Here is a 16,424-nt window from a genome sequence, read left to right on the forward strand (position 1 = left end):
AATGTACAGCATAATTAAAAATAGAGTATCAGTAATTGGCATTAGCGTAACATTAGAATAACAGTAATTAGCATTAGTTAGGGAGTAGACGGGATGAGTAAAAATATGAGGAGATTGTGAAGGAGTGTGTATGTGTGTGAGAGATTGGAAGCTGTGTGAAGGGATTGTGTATGTGTGAGACAGCCCGTGTGAAGGGGTGCATGAGCGAGAGATATAGGAAGCCTGTGTGAGAAAGAAAGGGAGCTTGTGAGGGTGTGTATGCAAGAGGGAGGGACCCTGTATGAGGGTGTGTGTATGTGTACTAGAGCGGCAGCATGTGTGTGAGAGAAGGAGGGACAGAGGGAACCTGTATGAGGGGCAGTACTGAGAACGGGGTCAAACTCTGGGACTGATGATAGAGTGGAAGGGGTTGAGCCTAGAGGTGGAGGGGAGAGATACTGGCAGGTGGAAGAGTTATTTGTTATTAGTATTTATTCAATTTGTTATTAGTATTTATTCAATTTTCTCCAAGTTCATGTTCCTGTTCCATGTAAGACACACATGTTAAGTCACCCCAATGTTATATGTAAACCGAAATGATTAGCAACATTGTTGCTAGAACTTCGGTATATAAAAAATGTTAAATAAATAAATAAAGAAAGAAAGAAAGAAAGAAAGAGTTAGGGCCAGAGAGGGCAAAGAGGCCAGGGAACTAGGGAGAGAGAGTGGAAAGGACACTCTTACAGGGAATTTCTAGGGAAATTCTGCTCAAAATATTTAAAATTCTGCATCTGAATAATAACTGTTCTGTATTTAAAATGTAATTACTTAAAGACTGTCATGTAAATTGTGCTATTTTGACCAATATAAAGTTTGCAGAATTTTAAGTTTTTGTGCACAGAATTTTAAATTTTTTATGCAGAATTCCCCCAGGTGTACTATGTGCGCTCATGCCCTGGTCTCAAAGTTTCAGTCCTGCAGGCCCATACTGTAAAATGTGCTCAGCTGAGTGCACTTTTTAACCCGGTTTGGACACGCATTTAACACGTATACAATAAGGGGTTCAGCGCATCCACCCCCGACGCTAATAGCGCTCATCATGTGTAAATGCATCTTGTAGCTATTAGTCATTTGTCCAGGATACAATAAAAAAAATCAGGCCGTTTCTGTAAAGTGCGCTTGGCAGTGCGCACTGTTTAATACGGCTTTGGCTGCGTGTTTTTGAGGGGCACCTATTACCCCTTATACTGTAAGGGGAAGGTATTAATTTCTGGGCAGCCCGAAAAAGTGTACAGAAAAGCATAAAGTACTGCTTTTCTGTACATCCTAGCGATATTAAGACAGAGGAACCAAAACCTAAAAAAAAATAGATTTAAAAAAACATTTTGAACTGGGCCGGGTTATGTTATGAACACTGAGCCTCAATTTTACCAGCCTCCATTTTCCTAACCCATGGCTGTGCACCGGTTAGGAAAACGGATGCTCGTAAAATTGAGCGTCTGTTTTCCAAACCCGCTGACAGCCACCTCTCCTTGGCAAAGGCGCTAGGGACCTGTAACTGGCCCTTACCCCTCCTTTTAGTGCGAGCCCTCATTTCCATTCTGCATTGCGTGCCCAGGACCGGGGGCTGAGCATGCGCGGAAAACAGACGCGCTTTTTTTTTTTTGCGCGCGTTTGGACTTGCTGGTGTACAAATCCTGCGCTAGTCAAAACTCACGGCGCTAGCACTTTCTCTATGCAGCTTCTGTGCATCAGAAGATCAGCATAAAGCACATGCTGTCCGCACCTCTTTTGAATGCCACAGCACCGGTAAAAGAGCAAGAGAACGCCCTCCCGGTGGGGTAGGAACCTGGTCCACGAGCGGCCTCTCTTCGGCCACCGGTGGGATGGGGTCCACCAGCCACTTCCTTCCTTCGGTCGCCGTTCCCACCAAGTGCGCACACCCGGAAACATGCCGCTCGTCTACCACGGCAAGCCTGAAAAGAGACTCATGTCCCGTTCGGTCTTCACGGGGCATGCATCTTTTGGCGCCAGCTACTCATTCCCGCTGGGCGGAACCCTCGGCGCAGCCACCAATCAGGAGCTCCCTTCACTCCGGCGGGAAGTCGGGTCGACGCCAGAACCAGGACGTGGTAGTAGAAAATGTCATCACGCAGTAGCGCGCCAGATTTGTAATTCTATGACGAGGAGTTTACCCCTCGGTGCTCCGACGTTCTCGTCTTTTTTTTTTTTTTCCCCGGGTGTGGGGGTTCTACTCTCTCTCGTCATGGCAGAGATGCTGCCTGGTTACTCTCCCAGTTTCAAGAAACCGGCGGAGACCCTGCGCCTGAAGGGGAGGCAGCGACGGGCTCGCAGCGAGGTGCATCGCCGTACACCGTTGAGCCTGGCCGGCAGGCTTCCCGGAGTCCGGCCTTTCTCCCCTGTGCAGCCTGGAGGCGGTGGGGCCAAGAGACGGAATCCTTTCGCTAGTCTCGAGAACACGTGCGGGAGTCCCCCTAAGCGAAGGGTGCAGGGGGCCGAGGTGTGCAAGCCCGGGGAATGTGGCGAGCCTGGAGCTGTGGATCCTGAGAGCCGGGGGAAGGAGCATCTGTTCTTTCCTTGGCACGACAGCCGGTCCGATTCCGTGAGTATATGGGGATTTGCTGAGCCTCAACCATTTTTTTGTTATAACACGAAATTCTAAGTCTTTAACCTGAGATGGTTTTTTTATTGATGTAGGTGCCGGCTTTAATTAAACATCATTCTGTTTGGGCAGATGAAGCTTCACCAGGGTCATATGTCTCCATGTCAACGCAAGTAATAATACTGTTTCATTACTTTTATGTTTATACTTTTGGACGTTGCTAAATGTTTATCAGTTATGGAAAAAAAAAAGTGTGTGTTAAAAATCAGGCATACTACTAAATGGTACTGGATAATAAGTATTTTTTATATGTTTAGAAGGCACCTTGTTCCAAATGGTTATTTGCAGTACTCTAATATGTTTTAGATGCTTAAACGCTTTCCAAATATTGTGATGTTTGATGTTACATAGTGTAATGTTTGTTTTTATTTTTTTAACCTGATCTCTCCATTAACAGCTACTTTGATTTATTGTAAATATATATAAAAAAGAAGGTGCAGGGTGCATGTCTTTGAATCAAAATAATGTGATGTAAAGTCATGACATTCTTGGAATGTCTTTCAAACTTTTAATTTCGTATCAACTTCACCGCCACTGGGTATCCTAGGTGTATTCTGCCCAAGGGTCATAAAGTGATTCTGTCAAAGTTATTCTCTATTCCTTTAACCACAACACACCTAGAGAAACTATCAAGTTTACAAATGCAATTATATATGTTTATTCACACCAAATATATATCAGTGTCTACCTAGACAATTTAAAATCTAGCTCACCAATACATTACTCACACATCCATCATTCATAACAATTAAAACATCTAATATATATCAATACATATAAACATTGTGACTCCAAATGATTTTTATACATTCAAGTACTATAACATTTTCATTTATATTTTATTCCTTTATTATTTCTTCTCTCTTGCTTCTCATTTCTTCTATCTTTATCTCTTGAATTGTATTCAAATCTCATTAGGGTTTCATATCTTATATCTGGTCATATCTTGTATCTGGTCCATCCGACAAAGATGTCTTCATTTCACCCTCTCACAGGGGCTTCCTCAGGGACTAACCCAAACAAGTATATTTCTTCAACTCTTATCCTCAGACATAAAGCCGTGATCTTACAAACTGGAATACTTCACATCAAAACGCTCACTTGGAATTCATAGATTTTCATAACATCAACAAATCTTCAACAAATTTAATCCCTTATTTTTTTACCAGGATTAAATTTGTTGAAGTAACGGAGGTTATGAAAATCTATGAATTCCAAGTGAACGTTTTGATGTGAAGATTTCAAATTTGTAAGATCACGGCTTTATGTCTGAGGATAAGAGTTGAAGAAATATCAGTGAAATTACTTGTTTGGGTTAGTCTCTGAGGAAGCCCCTGTGAGAGGGTGAAATGAAGAAGTCTTTGTCAGACGGACCAGATATAAGATATGAAACCCTAATGAGATTTGAGTACAATTCAAGAGATAAAGATAGAAGAAATGAGAAGCCAGATAAATAATAAAGGTATAAAATATAAATGAAAATGTTATAGTACTTGAATGTATAAAAATCATTTGGAGTCACAATGTTTACATGTATTGATAGGTCAAGGTCCTATAGCAAATATATTTTTTATTCAACATTTATTAAATATAATTTAACACATATTCACCTCCTCTAATACATAGGGACTCCTATCTAGACAATACATATATTAAAACATAATCAATCATTCATTACCCTACATACACACTATCCATACATACTCACATCATCCATCTCATAAAATCTCCCAACATGATTATCAACTATAGAATACAATGCGTGTTATCTCTTATAGTGTGTAGCATGCTACCTCACGCTGATTATTAAATTTATTTCATAATGTATGGAATAATAATTGTTCTCGTATATGAATTAATATCACCCGACGAAGATCTCGTTTCACCCGTTGATACGGGCTTCCTCAGGGACTGTCTCCAAAATCATACAGTTTTATCATGTTGAAGCGTCCAATATCCCAATTAATAATCACAAATTTTCTTCTTGGCACCTTGCTCACAAACACCAATTCCACGTCTAGCATAGGGTCCTTCAAGCCAGCATTCCACTTATGATTACAATGTTTCTACCGCTTTTGTGGTCATCCACTCTCGTCTGTCTTCATTAATTGCTTGAAATACAATGTATTCTTATGACCTTATAACAATTGCAGCTCTGCCAGTCTTCTTCATATGTAACTTTCCTTCTTCATCTCAACTTTCAGCATATCAACACACCGGTCTCCACGTCCTAACAAGCATCACCGCGCTGACATGATCCAAATATCATCTTATGTATTCCATCGCAGAGCTCTGCGATGGAATACATAAGGACGTGGAGACCTGTGGCATAAATTTTATTTGTATGGTAACAAATCTGGGAGAATGTTGGCAAACTTGGTAAGGACTGACCACCAATCTGCTTGTGTTACCCATATCGTAGACAATGCAGGGAAGCCTTTCACCTCGTCCACAGAAATTTGTAAGGCCGGTGCGCGTGATTCAGTATTTAAATTAGGTCTGGCGGTAGATCCGGGTAAAAGGAGGCGCTAGGGACACTAGCGCGTCCCTAGCGCCTCCTTTTTGACAGGAGCAGCAGCTGTCAGCGGGTTTGACAGCAGACGCTCAATTTTGCCGGCGTTGGTTCTTGTCCACAGAAATTGGTAAGGCCTTTCACCTCGTCCACAGAAATTTGTAAGGCCGGTGCGCGCGATTCAGTATTTAAATTAGGTCCGGCGGTAGATCTGGGTAAAAGGAGGCACTAGGGACACTAGCGCGTCCCTAGCACCTCCTTTTTGACAGGAACGGCAGCTGTCAGCGGGTTTTGACGGCTGACGCTCAATTTTGCCAGCGTCAGTTCTCGAGCCCGCTGACAGCCACGGGCTCGGAAACTGGACGCCGGCAAAATCGAGCGTCCGGTTTTCGGCCCGACAGCCGCAGGCCGAATTCACATTTTTATTTTATTTTTTTTACTTTTTTTACTCTTCGGGACCTCCGACTTAATATCGCCATGCGGCTTGGCTGCACATTTTACTTTCTGTATCCCACGCGCATACCTAATAGGGCCATCAACATGCATTTGCATGTTGAGGGTGCTATTAGGTGCCGCAGGCTGGACGCGCGTTTTCCTCCACTTACTAAATAAGGGGTAAGGGAAAACGCGCGTCCAATAGCAGGCTAACAGTGCGCTCCGTTGGAGCGCACTGTACTGTATCTGCCTGCTCGTTACTTAATTTAGATATCAAATTGTATTCTAAAGTGATAGTGAATAGATTAAAATTGATTCTTTCCTTCCTCATTGCAAAGGGCCAAGTGGGTTTTGTTCCAGGTCTAAATGTTAGGTGTGTACTAATGATGTTAGGAAATTGGAAGTGCATGGGGTATTAGGAGCCAGCCCTTATTAGCTTCGATGCCGAAAAGGCGTTCGATAGAGTATCTTGGATGTTTTTGCAAAATCTGCTTTCAGCTTTTGGGTGTAGGGGATTTATCTATGAGGCTGCCCAAGTGCCCTACTCCAACCCAGAGGCTAGAGTCCGAGTAAATAATTGCTTTTCAGAAGCTTTCCCCCTTACCAGAGGAACCAGACAAGGGTGTCCATTGTCGTCACCTATGCTGTTCATTCTACTTTAGAAACTTTAGTTATTTTGTTAAACAAGCTTGTGAACGATGCGGGTGGGGAGATGCCCGTACCTTTTAAGAGTGTTCTTCTGTTCGCAGATGACATCTTACTTTTCTTGCCTAAGGCGAGGGAATATCTCTTAAAAACTTTAGACTTATTTTCAAATTATGGCCAATATTCGGGGTTAAAGCTGAATCTGCAGGCCTCGTGGCAGATTTCCCACTGAGATGGGCAAAGAACAAATTGAAATACATTGGTATATACATTCATAAAGACCCTAGACAATGGTATGCAGTAAACGTTCTCCCCCCCCCCCCCCCCCCCCCCACTCATTCTGGGTTTCCAAAAAGCATGCGAGAGATGGATGCAATTCCCAGTATCTTTTTTTATGGGGTGCATCGCACTGATAAAAATGATGCTGCTTTTCAAACTCCTGTTTTTACTCCAGATGTTGCCCATCCTACTATCTCGCAAAGATGCTAGGAGTATCTCTCGCATGTGGATGACCTTTGTCTGGAGGTGCAGGAAACTCAGAATGTCTATAGCTAAACTTATGATCCCTAAAGAGGAGGGTGGAGATGGCTTTCCTAATGTTACATTTTATAATAATGCCAGTACATTACGCCACATAGGGGCATTCCATCTCTAACTAGACTCTTCTGGAGCCTATGGCTAAAGGCTTGGGACAGAGAACTGCGTATTGAGTTAGATGAGGTTGATATGTTCATATGTGACCAAGATTTATATGAAGCCTCGGAAGGTGTAGGGTATAGAGAACTACAATTTAAAACTTTGAATAGAGTGTTTTGTTCCCCACAACAAGCTTTCAGGGCCAGGATCTCGGACCCTGGGAATTGTTTCACGTGTGGACACCGGGAAGCGACGTTAAGTCATAATTTTTGGGAGTGTCCAGATATGCAAACTTTTTGGAGGGATGTATTTGATAATATCAGCAGGTGGTGGGCTGGATCTGTAGAAAGTTCAGCAGAAGTCTGTGTTCTGGGGAAGGTCTCGGATGTTGAGGGATTGGGGAAAGTGGGTGCCCTCTTTATACGCGAATGTCTGGTTGGGAAGCAATGTATTTTAACGCGTTGGTTGAAGCCGCTGAGCCCGGCTCTCATTGAATGGCATAGGAGATTAGTGGAGCTGTTATGTCTGGAATCCCAGTCTGTGAAAGACAAACTGCCAACATGGGCAAAAGGGCTTATAAACATTTGGAAACCATTCCTGGACTCGCTGACGAAGGAGGAGCAACAGCTGATTTTACGCAATGTTCACTATGCTATCCCAGGAAAGGCTTATGACCTACAGAGTTGAAGTGTTTTACAGCTGATCGTATTGGTATGGATATGATATATTAGGAGCGGGGGAGTGGGGAGGGAGGGTAGGGATAAGTTGCATTGGAGGTTGTATGTAATATGTTTAAGAAAATATTTATCTCAACTGAGTTATACAAAAGTATCTGCCCTTTTTCTGAAATAATTAAAAGGCATATTAAAAAAAAACAAACTTGTGAATTCTTTTAATGAGGATTTTTGTGGTGGCAAGGGGTGGTCCTATGATTTTATCATAGGTCTGAAGGCTTTCTATTGAAAAAAAAACAGAGAACTATCCTTATAAAGAGAATTCGATATTATTATTGACAAAACTTAAGGCTGATTTAATGTGGGTGGTTTTTTTTGTTGTTTTTTTTTTTTTTAAGAGTCCTGTTGGACATTCATCTGCACCTGATCCTTTTGCAGCAGCTCTTGAGTTTCCTACAGACTGGAGCATTAAAACGCGCCTACTTTTCACCTCTTCCTTGCCTTTTACCTGGACAGATCATTTAAAGGCACAAGAAGAAGCTGAAGGATTTGTTCTGCACTGTCGAGCAGTAGCTGTTTCTTTGCCTCCGAACATACAGGTAACTGAAATATTTTCCTTTGAGAGGATGTCAAAGAATGAAATGCACAAAGTAATATTTAACATTTAACATGCACATTCTTGTGGACTGAAAGCCCTATAGCATTATAAGACGATTCAATAGAAAGTTAATTCTTGTCCTATAATTACAAACCCCCCACCCCCCCCATCGTCCTATGCCGGCTCTCTGTAAAGAACTAAAATATTATACAGCATATTTGTATAGATTTGCATATTACCAAAAATGTTTTCTTAATAAAAATAGTCTTTTAGGGAGCCTGGATTTAGCCTGTCTGTACCATGCTGCTGTGGACATCTTTTGAAACAGTATTGTGTAAGGGTGCTGACCCCATCAGCAGGTATGACCTTTGACTGAGCAACTGAGTTTGGCTGGCTGATTTAGCTGTTTAGATATTCTGGGCAGACTGAGCTTTTCTTTTGTGTTTTGCAGGCATTATTTCTGTTGTTGCTGATGGGGGAGGGCGACAATTGATTCTGGACACAATCACTAATACTGCGATAGTGGTAGATCCTAATGTTAGGTTTGATCATATCAAAGATGTCACACATATCTTGGGCTCAGGCTGGGGAGCCCAGGGTAGTCTCCTACCAAATAACTCAATAAATATAACTTCTCTCCTGCATCTGGTAGTCCTTATATGAAGATAGCCAGTCTTAATGTTAACGGATTAAGCCACCCAATTAAGAGAACCAAGGTCCTTCAGTCTCTTAAAAGGTCTCAGGTGCAAATAGCAAGTCTTCAAGAAACACATCTTTCAGTGGAAGAGAGCAAGCAATTGCAGAGAGAGTGGGTGAGTCAATGTTACTTCTCTCTGGCAGTAGGGGAAAAAGCAGGAGTGGCATTATTAATCCATAAAAACCTTTCCTTCCAATTGACGAAAGAAATAGGTGACCCAGAAGGCAGATATATAATGATCATAGGAAAATTGAATGGAAGAGATATCACTATTGGTAACTTATATGGTCCCAACTCTCCCTCCCCATAATTTTTTTTTTTTTTTTTTTGCACATAATCAACCTTTTTACGACACATGGAATGGGAGAGTTCTTGCTGGTGGGAGACTTCAACAGTGTACATGACCCCTCTGTCGATCGCTCCTCCCCTAAGCCCTCACTCTCTTCACATACTTCGCGAACGAGTATTAGTCACATATATCACAAATTAAATATGCTCGATTTTTTTGGAGGGTGTTACACACAGATGAGAGACTATACCCATGTTTCAAAAGCGCATGGCACGATGTCACGGATTGATTACATCTAGGATCCACCTCCTTGTTCCCCTTTGTTGCCTCGACTGGAATCGATGAACCAAGGGTTTCAGACAATGCAGTAACCTGGGCCAACCTAAATTTGGGAGAAAGGGTAGTTCGGAGTAATTGGTGGAAATTCCCCACTTTTCTGAAGGATGATGAGAAATTTCAGACCTTCCTGCAAAGTAAATGGGATCAGTTTCAAGCCTCCAATGCTCAGCATATGGATAACCCAGAGTTATTTTGGCCGACAAGTAAGGTGGTTTTTGCATGGGGAAATAATTTCCTATGTGAGATATAGGAATAAACTTCTCAATTCAGTAATTTTGAAACTTGACACCCAGCTGCAGCTGGACAAACAACACATGATTCGGCACCCTTCCCAGACAAATGTGGCTAAATATCACGAAACGCTTAGTTCCCTACAAGCACACTTGCACCGGAGAGCCCTCAAATCCTTTCAGTATAAGGAACATTCCTTCTTCGGATTTGGTAACAAATCCGGGAGAACATTAGCAAACTTAGTTCAATTTTGGAGGAGTAAAACCATTATTGATAAACTTTAGACGGCCCAGGGCAAGTGGGCAAATAAAGGCGAGGAGATTTGCGAAGTGCTTCGACAGTTTTATACACAGCTTTATACAGAGGACAGGACAGGGGGGGGTCCACTGAAGAGAATTCTTTCTTCCAGAACATACCCCTACCCACACTCACCAGTACTCAATTGGATAAAATGAACGCCCCCTTCATAAAAACAGAAATACTGTCCGCTATTAAAAAGAGTAAATCAGGTAAAACGCCAGGTCTGGACAGCTTTGCCTGTGATTATTACAAGATCCTTGGAGAACGAGTAGTGGATTCTCTGCACTCCTTCTATCAGGCAGCCCTAGACCAAAGGACTTTCCCTCACGATTTTAACAAGGCTTACATCACCGTTCTTCCTAAACCCGGTAAGGACCCAAGTAAACCCGCATTATATCGCCCGATTTCCCTGTTAAATTGTGATCTTAAGCTGTTAGCTAACATTCTCGCAGCTCGAATGAGTATGATCCTACCAAGTCTTATTTCTCTGAATCAAGTGGGCTTTGTTAAAGGTCGGTCATTGCCAAACTACTCATGGCAATAGAGTACTGTCAGGCAAACCGGATTCCATCTATGGCAGTCAGTTTGGACTCCGAAAAAGCCTTTGACAGGGTCTCCTGGGACTACCTGTTCTCAGTTCTGGGTCATTTCGGTTTTCACGGTCACTTACTAACTTTTATATTTCACTACTCTACCTCAGCCCTACCTCACATATACTGGCTAACGACCAAATATCACAAGCCTTCATTCCCCAGAGGGGGGGTGAGGCAGGGTTGTCCCTTGTCTCCACTACTATGCATATTGGCTATCGATCCTTTGCTACATATGATCTCCCAGGATGTGTTGCTCTCTGGGCTAGAATGTCATGGACAGGTTTTTAAAACAGCGGCTTTTGCTGATGATATACTAATCTTTTTTAACCAAACCACAACATTCACTCCCAAAAGTACTGCACCTCCAATCCCTATATGGTAGTTTCTCGGGGCTTAAGATCAACACTGACAAGTTGGAGGACTTGGAGGTTTTCGGTAATTTGAGGAAGACCTGGGGTCCCATCTTCCCCCTAAAATGGGCACAGGGACCTATAAAATATTTAGGCGTCCAAGTATCCAATACTCCTGATACTATATACAGCATCAATGTCCACCCCTTGTTGAAAAAGATAGACTTCGCCAGTGGCAAGCTCTTCCCATCTCCTTGTTGGGACGAATACATCTTATTAAAATGGTAGAACTCCCAAAATGGTTATACCTCCTTCAAATGCTCCCGATTTGGCTGAAAGGAAAAGGCTTACACGGAGAGATCAGGAACTTTATATGGAGAGGGAAACGAGCGAGAATAGCCCTAAAACATTTGACTAGAGCAGTTGATGAGGGCGGCTTGGCCTGCCCAAGTTTCCAAAAATACAATTTAGTATGTATGCTACGTCATATAAGAGATTGGCTCCTTGGGTATTGAATATTTCTCACCTACTTCATATATCAGAGGAGGCTGAATGAGTGTTCTCCGGTAACCCTGATTCAGTTACAAGCATGTCACCTCCCGCCACCCTACAAACACTTTTCTGTTGATTTGGCACAAGCCGAAAGGCGTGAGCACATTTATGTAAACTCATTGGACTTCAAGGGATTGCAACCCCACTAATGCCTTTATGTGGTAACCCCAAGTTTGCACCTGGACAGGGCCCAAATGTATATCAACTCTGGGCATCACAGGGAATCAAACTGATCTCACAAGTGTTTCACCCTACCATTAATGATATGTATAGTTTCCAGGAACTCCAAGATAAATACCACCTTCCCAGAACGGTTTTTTATGCTTACCTACAGCGGCATTATATATCTGTCAGTGGTTTGCAAGAAGTTCGGGCAAAACAGAGAGAGCAGCTGGAGGAAATTCTAGGCGTGGGGAAAAATATGCAATTCTCCTGCTCCATGTTCTCTAACATATTGAAATCTCTTTTGGCAGCTAATGGTTTTGGGGTTATAGAGAAGAAATGGGCAGAGACCCCAGATATGACTCTTTCAGCCGATAAAATAAAACTCTACTTTCACAAAACTTTGAGGCTCACAGAGAATGCTATTCTGCGAGAAATGCAATTTAAATTCATTTGGCAATTATATTACTCCTCCACTGCAGCATTTCGCGCGGGGATCTGCGCCTCCCCCAAATGTCTGAAATGTGATTTTAGAGAGGGGGAATTTCTTTCATAGCTTCTGGATCTGCAAAAAGATTGAAGCATTTTGGATCCGGGTGAAATCCTTTTGCGCCAAAGTGTGCGACTGCCATATTCCCTTAGACCCCCAGGTGTGGCTATTGGGAACTTACATGTTAAATATCATAGGCTTTCAGTTCCTAGTGTGGTGTTTGTGGACAAAGCGGGTCTCATTGCTAAATAACTTATCTTCCACAACTGGATCTCTGAGGGGGCCCCAAGCTTCAACCACTGGGTACTTAAGATGATCAAATTTAGCCCCCTTTGAGCAGATGACAGCTAATATGCAGAATGACCAAAAGAAAAACATGACTGCACGTATCTGGTTGCCTTTTCTACAGCATCAATGTTGTCATTCCATCTCCCCCTTACTAGAAAATGTTCTCCCCGCACAACACAGAATAATCTGTAATTAGTTGAGGGTAGCCGCATGTCCTCTTCTTCCAGAAGGAAACATAAGAACATGCCACACTGGGTCAGACCAAGGGTCCATCCAGCCCGGCATCCTGTTTCCAACAGTGGCCAATCCAGGCCATAAGAACCTGGCAAGTACCCAAAAACTAAGTCTATCCCATGTTACTGTTGCTAGTAATAGCAGTGGCTATTTTCTAAGTCAACTTAATTAATAGCAGGTAATGGACTTCTCTTCCAAGAACTTATCCAATCCTTTTTTAAACACAGCTATACTAACTGCACTAACCACATCCTCTGGCAACAAATTCCAGAGTTTAATTGTGCGTTGAGTGAAGAAGAACTTTCTCCGATTAGTTTTAAATGTGCCACATGCTAACTTCATGGAGTGCCCCCTAGTCTTTCTATTATCTGAAAGTGTAAATAACCAACTACTTATTGCAAATATTGATCATTTCTGATAGGTTGTAACCACAAGTATGTGCACTGCTAGGTGGTATGGGTGGGTAGGGAGGGGGGAATTAATGAAGACGGAAGATTCAGAGATCTTGAGAACTTCCAACTGTGGGGATATCTGCTTAATCTACCTTTGTCGTATCAGCTGTTAAAGTGAAACGCCATGACCAGTCTTGTTTAGTTCTTTATTACTAGATGTTTCCCTGTTGCAATGTTCTAGTCTAGGTTACCACATTTTGACAAAACCTTTTGTAACTGTCTTCTTTAACTGTACATCGCATGACTGTGTTTACCTGTATGCGTACGATGGTCTTCAAAAAGTTGTTAAACATATATATATAAAAAAAAAAAAAAAGCTTCCTCTGCATTCTGGCAGGTTAGTCCCACCAGTGGGTTATGTGCCTCTGCCAGCAGATGGAGACAGAGCAAAAGATGACATCACGGATATGTAGTCCCATCCCAACATCAGCCTGCCAATATTCTTCCTTTGGGGATTGACTATGAGTAAAAAAAAAAAAAATGGAGACATCAGAAGATGTTTTTATATGGGGCTGCTCGCCTCTTGAGGTGATATTGGCAGGTCCCTCCCTAAGTAGAGAGCCTTCAGCCCAGTAGTCTTGGGTAGCATAGACTTGAAAAAGTAGTGTTTGCAGGCCGAGAGAGGCTTGGTGGTGAAGGCTTTAGCCCCTCCCCCCCCCCGTAGCTGGGACCCATTCCTGCTTTCAGCCAGGGAGGGCTGAGTTCAGGTAAGTTGTTTGTGTTTGGTTTTTTTTTTTTTTGGTTTTTTTTTACTTTATATGGAAAAAACATAATTAAAAAATCAGCAGGAAAGAGAGGAGAAGAAACTCGCTAGTGAGGAGTTTTCTTACCAGGACTGTTTCCCTCAGCATTTGGCCTTCCCACTCATGTGTCTGGGGAGTTCTGTGAGGTGTGGAGTTAGTTCAGGCATGGCTGGTTGAGCAGCCTTTTGGTTAGGCCCCATTCTCTAGCTTCTCCCTTTTTGTGCATCTTAGGCCACAGCGGTTAGTTTGCATGTTTTCATTGTTTGCATTGGCATGTACTTGTGAGTCTCATTGTGCATCCACTGCAGCGTCTCCCATTTGGGCGCGTGTGTGTGACTGGATGGCTCCTGTGTGTCCAGGCTGGGCGTCGCTTTTTCTAGATGCACACTTTGGGCACCTAGCTTAGGCATTCCTTGAGCATGTGTTCCTGGATGCACGGTTTATGCACCTAGTTTGGACAGGTGTGGGAGACGCATGTACTTGGACGCACTATCTGGTCTGCTATTGCATCAGTACTGAAGTCTGGTGTTTCTGTTGGTGGGACATTGCCTATGATCTGGAGCCCTATTGCCGCCTCTACTGGTGCCAGGTGTTGGTGGTATATCCTGAATGTCTATCATGGATGTGTCTGGCCATGTGACATGCAGTTCAACATCTGACTGCTGTCTTGTGTATCCAGTGCCAATAATTTGCTTGGCAACTGCAGGCTGTCTGTGGGATGGTCTGCTGTTCCCCTGGGAGGTGGATCATGAGGCTGTATCCCCAAGGAGGCTGGCTGGTTCTCTTCGGCCACACCCGCTGTGGCAGGCCCCTCTGTGTCCATCTGCGGCTAATCACCTGGAAAACCCCCCAAAAAGACATACAGTATCAGAACCCAGTATTGAGACTATTTCTGACCCCTCCCTTCAGCCAGCCCTCTTCACTCCAGAGATGCATTTCCTGCCATTCTCGCCTGTTTCTTCTGCAGCCTCTTTTTCAGTGCTGCCAGTATGGACACCAGCAAGAGTCCATCTTAAGAGTCCATCTTAAGATCAGACGAGGTCCTCCAGTGGTATCAGCTGCACTTTGCATGGTGGGCCTCCTGTCTGGCATTTGAACCTCTCAATGAGTGTCAGCTTGGCCTTGACAGCTACCCTGTTTATCCCACTAGTGATGCTTAAGCTGGTGGGACCACCACTGTTCTAGTCATCAATTGGCTGCTGACATCTTTGGCAATGCTCTCCCAAACCTTCCTCTTGATTTTAGAGGATGCCTTCTGACCAAAGAGCACTCTGCTGCTCACAGACCCACTACACCAGAAGCTCCTTCTCTTCTTCCATGAAGCACTCATTTTGTTGACACCACTTCTCCTCCAGCTGTTGATTCCTGGTTTCCAGGTGATGATTGGTGTGGGTCCATTCCTTCCTGAGCACTACTCCCCACTATCTTCTTCCCTACACCCACGTTTTCTGCACCCTCTACCTCATGCATGCTACTCTCCTGCCCTAGCTAGCCTTCACTGACCCATGCAGCACACTCCTCTTATTCTCTCTGTTACCATTCATAGAAATATAGAAACATGACAGCAGAAAAAGACCATATGGCCTATCCAGTGGATGGGCCATATACAGTGGATTTTTAGCACTGGTTTGATTTGTATACATTAGTTATTGTATTCAGTCAGGATGTGTGTTTAACGTGCGGTATCAAAATTCACCACTGTTTGGCATGGGTTTTTATATAAGCCCCTTGGAGAGGCAGAATGTGAAGAGGAGGAAACATCAGGCTTAAACTGGCTGTGCTAGGTGACTGCCCTGAGCCTCAGCTAAGCTTGGTAGCCTTAAGAGGAATCAATCCTCAGAGTGGTTCTGTCTCATCCAAAATTCCAGACCAAGAGCAGCAAACCTGAGATCAGTTAGGGAGGGAGCCAGTCTTTCACAAGCAGGAGGTGGAAGAGAAGAAAGGCATGATTGGCTAGTCTTGTTCTATATTTTTTTTTTTTTGTTTGTTTTCTTGCTGTGTTTCATCCAAGATCTAAGCAACAAAAGAAAACCATGCTGCTGTGATTTTCATCCCTGCTCAGTCTGCCGTGGAAATGGGGGGGGGGGTAAGCTTAGTGTGATGTGATGTTAATCTGTATACAATCATGTTGGATGTCTGTCTCTATCTGCTTTGTGGTGTGTTCTGTTTACCTGTGTCGGAAAATGATGTATTTAGGTATGGGGTATGTTTCTCTGGGTAATGAAGTATCTGGGTGTCTCTGTCTCTGACTGGGTGTGGTGTGATTGTGGTCAGCCTGTCCTGTGCCTATCTGTAAGTTGGTGCGGTGTATGTGTCTCTTTGGGCCTGTCTGCCTGTAACTCTGTTGTGGTTTGTCTGGGAGTAGGTAGGGGTGTGTGTGTGTCCAGGTCCTGGTATAATGTTTGTGTGTCTCACTGCCTCTTGAGTGTGGGATGTCTGTGCGTGTGTTTCTTTGCCTCTGGCTAGGTGTGAAGGTACAGAGAAGGGCAACCTGAACGATAAAGGGGATGGAACAGCTCCCTTATGAGGAAAGGCTGAAGAG

At 43.4% G+C, this 16,424-nt stretch overlaps 1 protein-coding gene across 1 annotated transcript in view; it reads left to right on the forward strand.

The window, feature by feature from the left end:
• The first annotated feature begins 1,794 nt into the window (after positions 1 to 1,794).
• The window catches only part of DONSON (downstream neighbor of SON), a 90,876-nt gene continuing 76,246 nt past the window's right edge, over positions 1,795 to 16,424 (forward strand). Inside the window, exons 1-3 of the mRNA XM_029603544.1 lie at positions 1,795 to 2,602; positions 2,698 to 2,775; positions 7,963 to 8,163. Of these exons, the coding sequence (XP_029459404.1) occupies positions 1,931 to 2,602; positions 2,698 to 2,775; positions 7,963 to 8,163 (951 nt within the window). The 5' untranslated portion in view covers positions 1,795 to 1,930. The remainder of the gene's footprint in view (positions 2,603 to 2,697; positions 2,776 to 7,962; positions 8,164 to 16,424) is intronic.

The sequence above is a fragment of the Rhinatrema bivittatum genome, chromosome 5, assembly GCF_901001135.1.
Source record: "Rhinatrema bivittatum chromosome 5, aRhiBiv1.1, whole genome shotgun sequence".
NCBI lineage: Eukaryota > Metazoa > Chordata > Amphibia > Gymnophiona > Rhinatrematidae > Rhinatrema > Rhinatrema bivittatum.